The sequence below is a fragment of the Trichomycterus rosablanca genome, chromosome 14 (assembly GCF_030014385.1).
Source record: "Trichomycterus rosablanca isolate fTriRos1 chromosome 14, fTriRos1.hap1, whole genome shotgun sequence".
In the NCBI taxonomy this organism is placed as follows: Eukaryota; Metazoa; Chordata; class Actinopteri; order Siluriformes; family Trichomycteridae; genus Trichomycterus; species Trichomycterus rosablanca.
This window is the reverse complement of record NC_086001.1, coordinates 19,525,647-19,541,457: the sequence shown is the minus strand read 5'-3', so window position 1 is coordinate 19,541,457 and position 15,811 is coordinate 19,525,647. Positions and strand designations below refer to the sequence as shown.

Sequence of the window (15,811 nt, the reverse complement as noted above, 5' to 3'; positions counted from 1 at the left end):
TAAATATTTTTGTGTACATGCTCAATGCTGGAATATATCTATTGTGTAAAAATATAATAATATGTATCTATTAAATTCATATTTTATGCTGTTTTCCTGTTTGTTATACAGATATGTATCACATTGTTGAATTTAATACAACAAAGGAAGTAGAGGTTGTACCAGACAACTGGGTAAATAATGATATATGCAGATGGCCAAAATTTAAAAATAGGGGAAGAATGAGGGCAGCTGTAAGTTCCAAAGAAGTACCAACTGTAGACTGGGATGCATTTGCTGTCCGTGTTCTATATACAAGTGGTAAGTGAGTGTAATAGGCCAACAAGTTAATATTTCATTTTATAAATACTTATTTAGTACCAGTTTAATTTTGGTCGGTTTCTGACCACAGAGCCTCTCTTGACTGTGTAATATTTGGGTGGTGGACCCTTCTCAGCCTGCCGCTGAAAATTTGAGGTGTGTCACAAAATGTACATGTGACTATGAACAGCATAGTGTAACACTAGTAAGTGTAACACTACGTAAACAAAAAGGATACCATATGTTGTGTCTACTTTTGATATTTAAGTCTGTTCCTCGCTGCCTCCAAAAGTTTACTAATTGACCCAAGTAGAAGTGTATGCAGAACAGAGCGGGCGGGCGAAATTCAACCACCCAATCACAGACTAGCATTTAGAGGGCGGACCTTCTGCGATTGGCCAGTGGTGGGTGAGCCACGATAGGTAGCACCAGAGCCGTAGATAGAGAGAGTTGCGACACTCCTTGATCTCGCCGCTACGCGGTCACGTGGTTCATGTAACCCTCCAATAGTTCCAAACAAACCCGGCGCTGTCATGTTCTCCTATGGGACAGGCAGCAGTGAATGAAATATTAAACATTAAATAATAAACATTTGTACAATTTCTGGGTATTTTCACCTGCCTTTACATTTACTGCATCTGCTTTAATATCAATTTGGTATATGAAGTGGAAGATTGATGTTTATAATGACTTAATAGGTCGTTCTTGTTAACACACAGTACATTATATTAGCATACATTACATAATGCGATATCATTAAGTAGTAGAGACAATATACAGTACAGAGATTAGACAGTTTTTTATGTTTTGTTTTTTACATAAACTAATCTCCCTTCACTTTCCTGAGGATTCATAATAATAATCATTTTGGTTAAACACTAAGCCATGTGGCTGGATTCATAAGGTTTACCTGCACTGAATGAACAGATTCATAAACACACTACCGTACCAATACCTTTAACATTATAGTGCAGGTACATGAAATAGCATTAATTCACGTCTTATTTCATGAGTAAGTAATAATTTATTCCTACATGTAATACATGAATTAATTCATAATTAATATGCACTAGTTCATTTTGTCTAATGTAAGTGGTGGACAAGGTACACAAACCATGTAGTTGAGTTAAAGTAGAGATATCCAAGGTGAAATATTACTCCAGTAAAAGTAGTAATAAAAGTAAAATACTCTTTACCTCCACTAAAGTACTAAACTAAATTTACCTTCAAATGTACTTAAGAATGAAAGTAAAAGTATAATGATTTATTATGGCTCTGATGTTTTATTATCATTTCTGTAACAAGACTCTTGATTAATCAACTTTTAATTAATCCATTTTAGGTGAAAAGACTCTAGTGTCAATAATTTAGCTTAACTGACTAAGCTAAATTCAGTTATACCTATTAATTAAGATAAACATGTAACATTTAGTGCTGAGCAAATGCTAAACAATAACAGTATTAAGTATATTAATGACATCAAATTCATTATTTTTTTAAAACAAAGCAACAAACAGCTAAAAATGCTTGATAAGTAGTGAAAATGAATGGGGCTCTATGGGTTGTTTGGAACTATACAGAGCTCCACAACCCGGAAGCTGCACAGAAAATATGTCCCGCCCCCTTTCCAACGGTTCCCTATGGGAGTGTCGCCACTCTGTTCTCTCTACCGCTCTGGGTAGCACCAGAGCCGTAGATAGAGAGAGTTGCGACACTCCTTGATCTCGCCGCTACGCGGTCACGTGGTTCATGTAACCCTCAATAGTTCCAAACAAACCCGGCGCTGTCATGTTCTCAAATGGGACAGGCAGCAGTAAATGAAATATTAAACGGCAAATAATAAACATTTGTACAATTTCTGGGTATTTTCAACTGCGTTTACATTTACTGCATCTGCTTTAATGTCAATTTGGTATATAAAGTGGAAGATTGATGTTTATAATGACTTGTTAATAGGTCGTTCTTGTTAACACACAGTACATTATATTAGCATACATTACATAATGCGATATCCTTAAGTAGTAGAGACAATATACAGTATAGACATTAAAGTTTTTTATGTTTTGTTTTTTGCATAAACTAATCTCCCTTCACTTTCCTGAGGATTCATAATAATAATCATTTTTGCTAAACACTAAGTCATGTGCTGGATTCATAAGGTTTACCTGCACTGAATGAACAGATTGATAAACACATTACCGTACCAAAAACATTATAGTGCAGGTACATGAAAAAGCATTCATTCATCTCTTATTTCATGAGTGATTAATAATTGATTCCTACATGTAATACATTAATGAATTCATTATGAATGTGCACTAGTTCATTTTGTCTAATGTAAGTGGTGGACAAGGTAGACAAACCATGTAGTTGAGTTAAAGTAGAGATATCCAAGGTAACATATTACTCCAGTAAAAGTAGTAGTAAAAGTAAAAATACTCTTTACCTCCACTAAAGTACTAAACTAAATTTACCTTCAAATGTACTTAAGTATGAAAGTAAAAGTATAATGATTTATTGTGGTTCTAATGTTTTATGATCATTTCTGTAACAAGACTCTTGATTAATCAACTCATTTTAGGTGAAAAGACTCGTGTGTCATTAATTAAGCTTAACTGACTAAGCTAAATTGGGTTATACCTATTAATTAAGATAAACATGTAACATTTAGTGCTGAGCAAATGCTAAACAATAACAGTATTAAGTATATTAATGACATTAAATTCATAATTTTTTTAAAACAAAGCAACATACAGCTAAAAATGTTTGATAAGTAGTGGAAATGAATGGGGCTCTATGGGTTGTTTGGAACTATACAGAGCTCCACAACCCGGAAGCTGGGCAGAAAAAATGTCCCGCCCCCTTTCCAACGGTTCCCTATGGGAGTGTCGCCACTCTGTTCTCTCTACCGCTCTGGGTAGCACTATACGCAGTCAAATGAGGCTGTTAAACCAATGTAATACAAAGCATTTGTTTTGACATGTAGCCAATGACAGATAATTTTGATCAAAAATGTAACCAGTTCACTCCAAAAGGAGGATTAATAAGTGTCCGTCCTAGCGTTGCGTGGGCGGAAGACTGGTAGCTGAAAAACCGGACTGTCCGACCTAAAGCCCTAGTCATGACCAGTAATGGCAGCTTGACATTGTTATATTAACCCATAATTCCCTGTGCTACCGTATGTGTCACAGAGGCTTTAAAAGATATATAAAATTCTTTACAGCACTTTGTCCTTTACTTTAACTCAAGTCCCTAAATGGATTCTCTGTTCTTTAGACAAAACCTGCTTGGTTTAAAAGTGTATTTTTTTTTGTTTCTAAAGGTCTGTTCCAACACATTTAATAATTTGCTACTGTATACATTATACATAATACATTACATATAACCAGTTCTGACCCCATTTCTACAACTAAATAATCACTAGTTATGAAATCATTGTTGTGACATACAGTGTATCACAAAAGTGAGTACACCCCTCACATTTCTGCAGATATTTAAGTATATCTTTTCATGGGACAACACTGACAAAAATGACACTTTGACACAATGAAAAAAAGTCTGTGTGCAGCTTATATAACAGTGTAAATTTATTCTTCCCTCAAAATAACTCAATATACAGCCATTAATGTCTAAACCACCGGCAACAAAAGTGAGTACACCCCTTAGTGAAAGTTCCTGAAGTGTCAATATTTTGTGTGGCCACCATTATTTCCCAGAACTGCCTTAACTCTCCTGGGCATGGAGTTTACCAGAGCTTCACAGGTTGCCACTGGAATGCTTTTCCACTCCTCCATGACGACATCACGGAGCTGGTGGATATTCGAGACTTTGCGCTCCTCCACCTTCCGCTTGAGGATGCCCCAAAGATGTTCTATTGGGTTTAGGTCTGGAGACATGCTTGGCCAGTCCATCACCTTTACCCTCAGCCTCTTCAATAATGCAGTGGTCGTCTTAGAGGTGTGTTTGGGGTCATTATCATGCTGGAACACTGCCCTGCGACCCAGTTTCCGGAGGGAGGGGATCATGCTCTGCTTCAGTATTTCACAGTACATATTGGAGTTCATGTGTCCCTCAATGAAATGTAACTCCCCAACACCTGCTGCACTCATGCAGCCCTAGACCATGGCATTCCCACCACCATGCTTGACTGTAGGCATGACACACTTATCTTTGTACTCCTCACCTGATTGCCGCCACACATGCTTGAGACCATCTGAACCAAACAAATTAATCTTGGTCTCTTCAGACCATAGAACATGGTTCCAGTAATCCATGTCCTTTGTTGACATGTCTTCAGCAAACTGTTTGCGGGCTTTCTTGTGTAGAAACTTTAGAAGAGGCTTCCTTCCGGGGTGACAGCCATGCAGACCAATTTGATGTAGTGTGTGGCGTATGGTCTGAGCACTGACAGGCTGACCCCCCACCTTTTCAATCTCTGCAGCAATGCTGACAGCACTCCTGCGCCTAGCTTTCAAAGACAGCAGTTGGATGTGATGCTGAGCACGTGCACTCAGGTTCTTTGGACGACCAACGCGAGTTCTGTTCTGAGAACAGTTCTCTTTTAAAACGCTGGATGATCTTGGCCACTGTGCTGCAGCTCAGTTTCAGGGCGTTGGCAATCTTCTTGTAGCCTTGGCCATCTTCATGTAGTGCAGCAATTCGTCTTTTAAGATCCTCAGAGAGTTCTTTGCTATGAGGTGCCATGTTGGAACTTTCAGTGACCAGTAAGAGAGAGTGTGAGAGCTGTACTACTAAATTGAACACACCTGCTCCCTATGCACACCTGAAACCTAGTAACACTAACAAATCACATGACATTTTGGAGGGAAAATGACAAGCAGTGCTCAATTTGGACATTTAGGGGTGTAGTCTCTTAGGGGTGTACTCACTTTTGTTGCCGGTGGTTTAGACATTAATGGCTGTATATTGAGTTATTTTGAGGGAAGAATAAATTTACACTGTTATATAAGCTGCACACAGACTACTTTTCATTGTGTCAAAGTGTCATTTTGTCAGTGTTGTCCCATGAAAAGATATACTTAAATATCTGCAGAAATGTGAGGGGTGTACTTACTTTTGTGATACACTGTATATGCTATATATCTGGATTTAAAAATATTTACAAAAAAATAGTGTGGCACTATATATATATAGTGAATCTTTGTCCACATAATTTACATATATTTTTCTATTTTATTAGAGTCTTTCCAAGCTGCTAGAAGCAAGCTGCCAAGAGCAGAAATTGTGTCAGATCTACAGACAGCAGAAGAAGATAATGTACCTGCTGTAAAAAAAAGAATCAGAAGGTACTCTTATGATGATTAATGTTTCAGGGGCACATATAAAAATGCATTACAAGATATATGGTTCAATGGCCACACTGTAATTGCTGTAGTGTACAGGTTGTATTTGGAGTTACTGTATAACATTTTGTTTTTGCAAGCAATGTGTATGTAGTAGTATGTCTACTATGTAAGTTCAATTATACGTGAATACTGAAAATATGTACTTAATAAATAATAAACCTTAATTTGTAGGATAAATAGAAGATTTCTCGAATCTGACAGTGAAAGTGAAGGTGAAAAGAAAGCTTATAAACCTCCTGCCAAAAGAGCCAGGCCTCACTTTGCAGAGGCACCACAGGTGACTCCACCAGACATGAATAGGCCTGTCACTTCAGTTTTAATACCTCCAGTCATTCACCAGCAAACCGTTCAGGAACAACCAAGCCCAGTATGTGCAGGTAAGTGTCACATACTCACAATATCCAATAAATTATATATATATATATATATATATATATATATATATATATATATATATATATATATATATATATATATATATATATATATATATAGATATATATATATATATATATAGAGAGAGAGAGAGAGAGAGAGAGATCGAGAGAGAGAGAGAGAGAGAGAGAGAGAGAGAGAGCAGTGGTAGCCTAGTGGTTAAGGTACTGGATTAGTAATCTGAAGGTTGCCGGGGAGTCTGCTAAGTGCTGAAAATGTAATGTAAATGTGTGTGTGTGTATATATATATATATATATATATATATATATATATATATATATATATAATATATATATACTGTGTATATACAGTAGATATACACTGATCGGCCATGACATTAAAACCACCTCCTTGTTTCTACACTCACTGTCCATTTTATCAGCTCCACTTACCATATAGAAGCACTTTGTAGTTTTACAATTTGTGTGTGTGTGTGTGTGTGTGTGTGTATTTAGAAATTGAAATTATTAACTGTAAGTTATTTTTTACTAACAGTAATCGGGAGGGAAATTTTAACTGTATTAGAGATTCTGCGACAACAACAAAATGAAATGCTAGGCCTACTTAGGTCCATCACAATTGCATTAGGAAAAAATCATCCAAAACAAATTGAGGAATTTACTGCTCCACTTGCAAACGAATCCCAGTTCAGACAATTTGACATTAACCTCAAGGCAGACTCTGATCTTCAGAAGAGACTAGTAAGTGCTTTCTATGTTAAATTTTACGTGTTATGTATGTACTTTGTTATAGTACCTTTAAAAGATACAATTTGACAATTTACTTAACCATGGTGTGTTCTTAAGTGACCCTCTACTATGTTTAAGAGCAGATAACTTTTTTTTTACTTAAAACTTCTTGACTTTTATTAGTGAGCACAACATTAGAAAATGTAAAACATTGCATTTGTTTATATTTCTATAAAAGCTGTAAAATGTTTTGCATTATAAGAAATAATTATAATATGCAGCTAATAATGTTAAAATGGTTGCTAAAGTGCCATTAGACTGTTGCTTTTGTGTCCTGGGTGTTTGTCAAAGTGTGTGTGTGTGTGTGTGTGTGTGTGTGTGTGTAGTGTGTGTGTCTGTGTCCAAATACGTTTGGTTACAGTATGTATACTGACTGTGGTGCAGTAACAGACAATCACCCATTTCTGTGTGCAGTTTAGCTCAGTGAATGTGCAGTATGGATTACATTTGGGTTAATTAGGGATAATTTGGATTATATTTGGCGATCTTAGAAACTTGTCAAATTTACGCATTCTTAATTTCAGTTTATTGAAATAAAAAAATAATGTTTTTTTTTCTTTTACAGATTGAGTGTTTTGGTGTTTCTGGAGGTATGACTGTGAAGGAAACTGTTTGGAGAATTATGCAAAAAACAGTAACAAATGACCTGGCAAAAAAAATAAACTGGACAGGAGCAAATGAAAAAATTCCATTTAAATCGACCAAACTGAAAGATATAATCTTGGGTAGGTTTTTTCTTTAATTAATATTCATAATTTAAAAGTTTTAAAAGACTTTGTTTTGGCAGGGTAAAAGACAGAATATTTTACATATTTATACATACTAGAACATATACAGTACAAAATGAGCACTAAAAGAATATTTATATACACTGAGGTGTCATTTTATCATATACCCCTACCATAGATGTTATAAACGTTACAGCAGAATGTGAGGGGCTGATAAATTGTGCAGGAACAAATGAGCTTTAGACTATAATTGTTTATCACTCCTGAGTCTAGTTCACTCATCCACCTTCTGTGTACCTGACAAAATGGTCAATGATGGTGTTGTTTTAATACAATGTAGCCACAGTGTAGATATACCTGATACACTGTGTTCTTTTTGTATACTATGTATGTTTTCCAATATGTTTTAGCTGCTGTCAGGAGAAACAGTTTCACTGCAAACGCAACGGATGGGGAAATAGAAAAACACATAAAAAGGTGGCTTCAGCTTTCTGGGGACAGGGAAGGAGGAAGAAAGGACAGAGAAAAGAGACATGAAAGGAATAGTCAAGTTACTGAATGAAGTTTCACTACAAAAAGACAAGGGTTTAACAAGAAATTAATTGGGTTTATCTAGCTTAAATAAAAAAATGTCAATGAAAAAATATGAAAACTATTTAAATTGCATTAACTCATTAAGTATCCATATATTATTTTTTAAAATTGTATTATATATTTTTTTGTTTCAAGTGAAAGGTTTTAATTAATTTAACGTGTAATTTATGGAATACAATTATATGACAGTGTGTTTTTTAATACAATGATATATAATAGCGATTACTTTCAATGTGTTAGATTAGTAAATACAATATTACAGTAATATCAGTACAGTGTATCTTTTGCTCTTATTTATTTGGTTCAGAATATTTTACACATTTACTTTAAAGGCCTTGGTTGACTATAATAAATTTTAACTGTTTATTGCTTAGTAATTGTTCATTTACTGCTGAGAATTGTTTTTAATTAAATGCATTCAATGTATTCTGTTTTTTTCTACAGTAAACATAAATAATTATGACTCATATACAATTACAACTGCAATATCCTATCTATTATCTTTTTTGCCTGTCATCAAAATTTTCACTTTCCTGAAGTAAGTGACTTCATTATCAATTAAATGATCAAATATAGTACAGATGTCAAACATGAGGTAGATTGCCTGATACCACTGTGTATCTTTTTAAACAGTAATTTGCAATTATATCATTTGATAATACACCTATTTTACCTTCTGTACTTATACCTGTCCTTCTTTCATCAGCAGCTTCAACTTCCTGTTTAATCATCTGAACTGATCTTCTCAAACCAATGTAAGTAAATGAAATATCTTAAACACTGCATGTCAAGGGACTGAAAAATAGGGGTGCATGATATGGACATAAAATACAATAGGGCCACTTTAAAGAAAATTTTCCATTTTGAGAATAAAGTTGATATTATTTCAAGAATAAAGTTGATATTATTTTGAGATTAAAGTCAAAATATTATGGCCATAGCAACTTTCTTGTGTTAAAATGAGAGATGTTCATGATCTCCTGGCACATCAGCACCAATTTGTTTGAATAAAAGTAAGGGGCGTAGCACCAAATTCTGGGCCCTATGCACAAGCAGTGCCCATGGGCCCCCTCCACCTCAGTCCAGACTCTTTCTAGACTCCTCAAGGGCCCTCCCCCGACTTGGGACCCTGGTAACTCAGTCCCACTTTTCACCCCACTACGACGCCCCTGGTAAAAGGACAATGAAACAGCTTTGCAATAAACTGTATTTATTTTGAAGAACGTGCGCCACCGGTGTGCTTGGTGTCTGCGTCATCACCAGTATTTTAATTCGAGCCTTATGGACTTGTACGATAAACTAAAGCCGATCAGCATCGCTATAAATGGTTGCATTGACGGGTTTAGTCATAATGTCATGTGGGTGGAAGTGTACAATACAAACAACCACTCTTTGGCCATAATATTTCAACTTCATTCTCATAATAATTTCACCTTTATTCTCGAAATATTTTTGACTTTATTCTTATAATCATTTCAACTTTATTCTCAAAACTGAAACTTACATACTATATATATACGTATATATATTTTTATTTTTATTTTTTTATTTATTTTTTTACAGTGGCCCTAGTTTGTAGGCAAACTTAAGTTTGTGCTTATGTTATTCAACCTACTGAAGACACTGTTTTGCTAAAGTACTGTTCTGGATAATGCTTGTGGCATTATTTTCTTCAACATTCAACGTTTTTCATTTCTGTTTTTGGTTTCATTTCAGAATTGAAGACCAGTGTGAGGCAGGAAATTATGGCTATTATATTATTATTTTTTATTATTAACTTATAATAAATAAAAATACTTGATAAAAATGTTGGTGTACATTAGTTTTTTTTCTGTTACTGGTTTAACTGTACTATATAGTACTATTTAAGACATTTTTTTAAGACATACATACATATATGTTAAACATGTGTAAATTTTTGTTACTATTATTCTTATTCTTCACCTTTGTCTTCTTATTAATACATTATTTGCAATAGTTGTACTTATTAATAAAGAGCAAGAACATTTGAAGTAGTCCCAGTGACCATTAAAGGTTACATATGGCTGGGGAAAGCCTTTTTAAAAATCTACTGCAGGCCAGAACTGGGCCATTATTGGCCCAATAATGGTTGTTCTGGCTAGCAGGTGGTTAAGTGCTGGCATATTGCTGGCAGTCATGGCTGGGATCCGGGCAGCCGTATACGGGCCACAATCTAACCGTCATTCATTTTGACACTGGGCCAGATCTGGCTGCCGGATGTGGGCCGACACAAAAAGTTCCGGCATGCCGAATATGGCCCAGAACTGGGCCATACATTTTTTGCTAGCTGGGAAGTGGATAAATTTCACAATAGTTGTTTTTAATTCAAATATAATCGAAGAAACATGTTAATACAACATTTAAAACATTTAGGGATGTGTAATGTGTCATTTTAGTCCCATAAAACTTTTTAAAACTGTATAACCACTAGTGATGTGTCGTAGAATTATTTGAATCTATTGAAGGGCCCTTTAAACTGAAATAAAGGAATCGATTCGCGCTTTATGTATATATACGGCTCTTTAAAAGGAACCGAAACAAAAGATCCGACTCCCCGTCGCAGAATTCACTGCAGCAGTTTCCCAGACGCGATTTCTTTAGCGTTTATTATTTTACTCAGTAACGGATTTTATTTACAATGTAGCGAATTACAATTCTTAATACAAAACATACTCAAGTAAAAGTAAAATTACAGGCTGTAAAATCTACTTTAAAAAGTATAAGTACACAAAAAAAACAAAAAAGTACACTCAATTACAGTAACGCGAGTAAATGTAATTCGTTACTTTCCACCTCTGGTCTTAACTAACTTTAACCCTTCTGTCGTGTTCGGGTCAAATCTGACCGATTTACAACTTAAAACACTCATAAATATTGTGTTTTACATCTGATTGCCTCAAGGCCTCATGATATCCTCCACAATATGCACTTGAACATATAAAAGTGATGATCACCTCTTTCATTGAATTTTGAGTGTTTTAGTCAGCCTTGTGACACCTGTGGTGTTCCCGGTCAAAAGTGACCGCCATAGGAAATGAATGGGTATCCAGACTATACAGTGTATCACAAAAGTGAGTACACCCCTCACATTTCTGCAAATATTTCATTATATCTTTTCATGGGACAACACTATAGACATGAAACTTGGATATAACTTAGAGTAGTCAGTGTACAGCTTGTATAGCAGTGTAGATTTACTGTCTTCTGAAAATAACTCAACACACAGCCATTAATGTCTAAATGGCTGGCAACATAAGTGAGTACACCCCACAGTGAACATGTCCAAATTGTGCCCAAATGTGTCGTTGTCCCTCCCTGGTGTCATGTGTCAAAATCCCAGGTGTAAATGGGGAGCAGGGCTGTTAAATTTGGTGTTTTGGGTACAATTCTCTCATACTGGCCACTGGATATTCAACATGGCACCTCATGGCTAAGAACTCTCTGAGGATGTGAGAAATAGAATTGTTGCTCTCCACAAAGATGGCCTGGGCTATAAGAAGATTGCTAACACCCTGAAACTGAGCTACAGCATGGTGGCCAAGGTCATACAGCAGTTTTCCAGGACAGGTTCCACTCGGAACAGGCTTCGCCAGGGTCGACCAAAGAAGTTGAGTCCACGTGTTTGGCATCATATCCAGAGGTTGGCTTTAAAAAATAGACACATGAGTGCTGCCAGCATTGCTGCAGAGGTTGAAGACGTGGGAGGTCAGCCTGTCAGTGCTCAGACCATACGCCGCACACTGCATCAACTTGGTCTGCATGGTCGTCATCCCAGAAGGAAGCTGACGCACAAGAAAGCCAGCAAACAGTTTGCTGAAGACAAGCAGTCCAAGAACATGGATTACTGGAATGCCCTGTGGTCTGACGAGACCAAGATAAACTTGTTTGGCTCAGATGGTGTCCAGCATGTGTGGCGGCGCCCTGGTGAGAAGTACCAAGACAACTGTATCTTGCCTACAGTCAAGCATGGTGGTGGTAGCATCATGGTCTTGGGCTGCATGAGTGTTGCTGGCCCTGGGGAGCTGCGGTTCATTGAGGGAAACATGAATTCCAACATGTACTGTGACATTCTGAAACAGAGCATGATCCCCTCCCTTCGAAAACTGGGCCTCATGGCAGTTTTCCAACAGGATAACGACCCCAAACACAACCTCCAAGATGACAACTGCCTTGCTGAGGAAGCTGAAGGTAAAGGTGATGGACTAAACCCAATTGAGCACCTGTGGCACATCCTCAAGTGGAAGGTGGAGGAGTTCAAGGTGTCTAACATCCACCAGCTCCGTGATGTCATCATGGAGGAGTGGAAGAGGATTCCAGTAGCAACCTGTGCAGCTCTGGTGAATTCCATGCCCAGGAGGGTTAAGGCAGTGATAATAATGGTGGTCACACAAAATATTGACACTTTGGGCACAATTTGGACATGTTCACTGTGGGGTGTACTCACTTATGTTGCAGCTATTTAGACATTAATGGCTGTGTGTTGAGTTATTTTCAGAAGACAGTAAATCTACACTGCTATACAAGTTGTACACTGACTACTCTAAATTATATCCAAGTTTCATGTCTATAGTGTCGTCCCATGAAAAGATATAATAAAATATTTGCAGAAATGTGAGGGGTGTACTCACTTTTGTGATACACTGTATTTATCCATCAGACAGAAAACATCCCCATACACACCACCCAAACTCACTCACCCACCCACTCACCCACCCACTCACTCACTCACTCACTCACACACTCACTCACACACACATTACAGACTGAACAATGTCTTTTGCGTGTACACATCTCTTTCCCGCGCTTATGTGCCGATCCTCCCACGTGAACCAACTTCCGGATGAAACAATGTATCATATCTTGACCAGACTAAACAGGTGTCTGTTATGTGAACCCATCTCTTTCCCGCGCTTATGTGCCCATCCCCCACGTGAACCACACGTTAACCACACCTTCCAGACTAATCAATGTATCATCTTCACACAGACCCCATATATATAGATTGATGTTTGCCTTGCACTCATTTTACTCTGAGCACAATGAGTAGGCGACTGACCAAGCGGTTATCTGTGGAAGAGGTTCTGGTCCAGGTTTTTGGACATGATGAAGAGGGCACTGAAATTGAACCAGAGATAGAGGAGGATGTCTCGGAAGTGGAAGACAACACAGATTTAGATCCAAACTTTGAGGAGACTGACCAGTCAGATGGAGAGGGAGAGGCACCTGAAGAACAGGCACCTGAGGAGAGATTCCAGTCCAAGAGTGGACACTTGCTCTGGTCTTCATCCCCCCCGGACAGAGGAAGTAGAGCGAGAGTGGAAAACATCATAAAGATGACGCCAGGGCCAACACGGTATGCGACATCTCGTGTGGATGACATCAAGTCCAGCTTCCAACTCTTTTTACCAGAGTCCATTGAGGGAATTATACTGGAGATGACAAACCTGGAGGGGAAGCGTGTGTTTGGGGACACCTGGAGAGAAATCGACCTGGTAGACCTCCAAGCCTACTTCGGTCTGTTGATTTTAGCAGGAGTATATCGCTCAAACAATGAGGCTACAAAAAGTCTGTGGGATGCAGAGTCTGGCAGGCCTATATTCCGGGCAACTATGTCCTTACAACAGTTTCATGTCCTTTCAAGAATTATTCGATTTGATAACAGAGATACACGACCCGTCCGCTGGCGAAATGACAAACTGGCTGCCATCAGGAAAATTTGGGACAGGTGGGTGGAGCGCCTACCACTTATGTACAATCCAGGCCCTGAGGTGACGGTTGATGAGCGCCTGGTTCCTTTCAGAGGTCGCTGTTCCTTCAAGGTGTACATTCCCCGCACACCAGCCTCTGCCAGTCTGGTTAGGAGTGTGAAAGCCCCAGCCCCAGCCGCTGCCCTGGCTGCTCTCCCCCAACAAGGACATGGGCGGAAAAGGAAGCGCTGTGAGCTCTGTGCCCCTAGAGACAACAAAACAAGCCTGAGATGCTGCAAATGTGATGCCTATGTTTGCAAGGCCCACTCTGACCTGAGTGTCACATGCCACACATGTGCATGAATTCGCATGCACACACACACACACACACACACACGACTTCATGTTGAGTTTGGTCTTTGGTTTTCAATTTATTTTTTACATTACATGTTCATTTTGTATTTTCACTGCAGTTATTTTATGTCTAATTCTATAAATTCATGTTAAACACTACTTTAAGACATTGATCACAGCTAAAGAATGTTGAATAAAAATTTGGTGGTGAAAAATGGTTTTTGTGCTAATTTAAGAGCAGTTAAAACAGACCGGTCAATTTTGACCGGGAACACTAAAGTAAGGGGCGGGAGGTGAACATGACAGAAGGGTTAATCCACAACATGGACTGATTATTATTTGTATGTAAACATTTTCGAACAAAAGTGCTCAACCAGGATAAAGAATATAAAAAGTGCTTAAGAGTTGCTGCAGAATTTGCTATATCAGGTGTTGTGCTTAAAGAATACAGAAAAAAAGAGTGTAGTCTTTCCTCTCTTATCAACTATTTCTACTGCTTCTTTTTTAACTGTGGATGCTCGTTCACTCACAGCTGTTGAACTCATTTAGCCGCTAATATCCACCGTGTTGTAGCGGAGTGTAATCGGCGGTAACGCTGAGCACTGGCTTCGTGCCTATGGCGTACGTCATCACGCACTGACGTATGCATATCGTTCGAATTTGTTTAAAAATCATATCACCGTTATTGAAACATTTTCTATCGCGATATATATCGATATCGAATTATTGTCCAGCACTACTCACGAACTAAACCAGGAAGCCGTTCTAATAAACATCCAAAAATGAGTGAAACTGCATTAACTGATTCTGCAGTAAACAAGGAACAAACTACAATCAAATATGTTTAAAAGTTTTTTCTGTAAATGTTTATTTTCTGTTATTTTGTAAATGTGAGGTTCATCTGCGTTGAAATGATAAGGAAGTGCTAAGGGAGCGTCTACAAAGTGCATGAAGCCGAGGTGTAGTTATTACCCAGTGGCATGTACCATTCAATACAACTGTATAAAGTCCTACAGTCCTAAAGGGTACAGTCAAAATGTATAGTGTCAACCATTCTAAAATCAATCAGTTTAATATAATAAACGATGCAATAGTTACCTAGTGACATGTACCACCCACTACACTTAAATTACAGAAACAAACCCTACAGTATAGGTACAGTAATAAAGAATTGAAAGTAAAAAAAAAAATTTCATATAACCATATTTCATAGTAACCAACAACTTGTACTAGTTACTACAACCACATTATAAAAGTGCATGGGTACAGTAACGAATCATAAAATGTACTACAGTAAAGGTACAGTAATAATAAAATATAGAAAATGTACAAAAATTAAGAAACGCAAATTTTGATAAGACGAAGGTTGTATTAGTTAACTACTGACTTGTACTACTTACTACAACCACAATACAAATTCCCACAGCATGAGTACAGTAGATAATCAAACATTTTAAAAATGTACAAAAATCGAGAAACGTAAACTGAACATAACAATCACGAACTAAACCAGGAAGTCTGAGCTGCTGTAAATAACTTGCTGTGTTTACTGGTGTTTCTGTTTACGTGTAGAAAA

At 37.5% G+C, this 15,811-nt stretch overlaps 1 protein-coding gene across 1 annotated transcript; it reads left to right on the top strand.

Moving 5' to 3' along the window:
* Window positions 1-247: 247 nt before the first annotated feature.
* On the top strand, window positions 248-8,309 carry LOC134326945 (uncharacterized). The gene is made up of 6 exons (XM_063009035.1): window positions 248-300; window positions 5,501-5,606; window positions 5,838-6,043; window positions 6,598-6,803; window positions 7,417-7,576; window positions 7,990-8,309. The coding sequence occupies exons 3-6, from the start codon at window positions 5,959-5,961 to the stop codon at window positions 8,139-8,141; spliced, it is 603 nt and encodes a 200-aa protein (XP_062865105.1). The 5' UTR covers window positions 248-300; window positions 5,501-5,606; window positions 5,838-5,958; the 3' UTR covers window positions 8,142-8,309.
* The last annotated feature ends 7,502 nt before the right edge of the window (window positions 8,310-15,811 follow it).

Coding starts and splice junctions, on each gene's coding strand:
- LOC134326945 (XM_063009035.1), top strand. CDS start 5,959: ATGAATAGGCCTGTCACTTCAGTTTTAATACCTCCAGTCATTCACCAG. Junction 6,044..6,597: donor ACCAAGCCCAGTATGTGCAG/GTAAGTGTCACA, acceptor TTTTACTAACAG/TAATCGGGAGGGAAATTTTA. Junction 6,804..7,416: donor CTGATCTTCAGAAGAGACTA/GTAAGTGCTTTC, acceptor TTTCTTTTACAG/ATTGAGTGTTTTGGTGTTTC.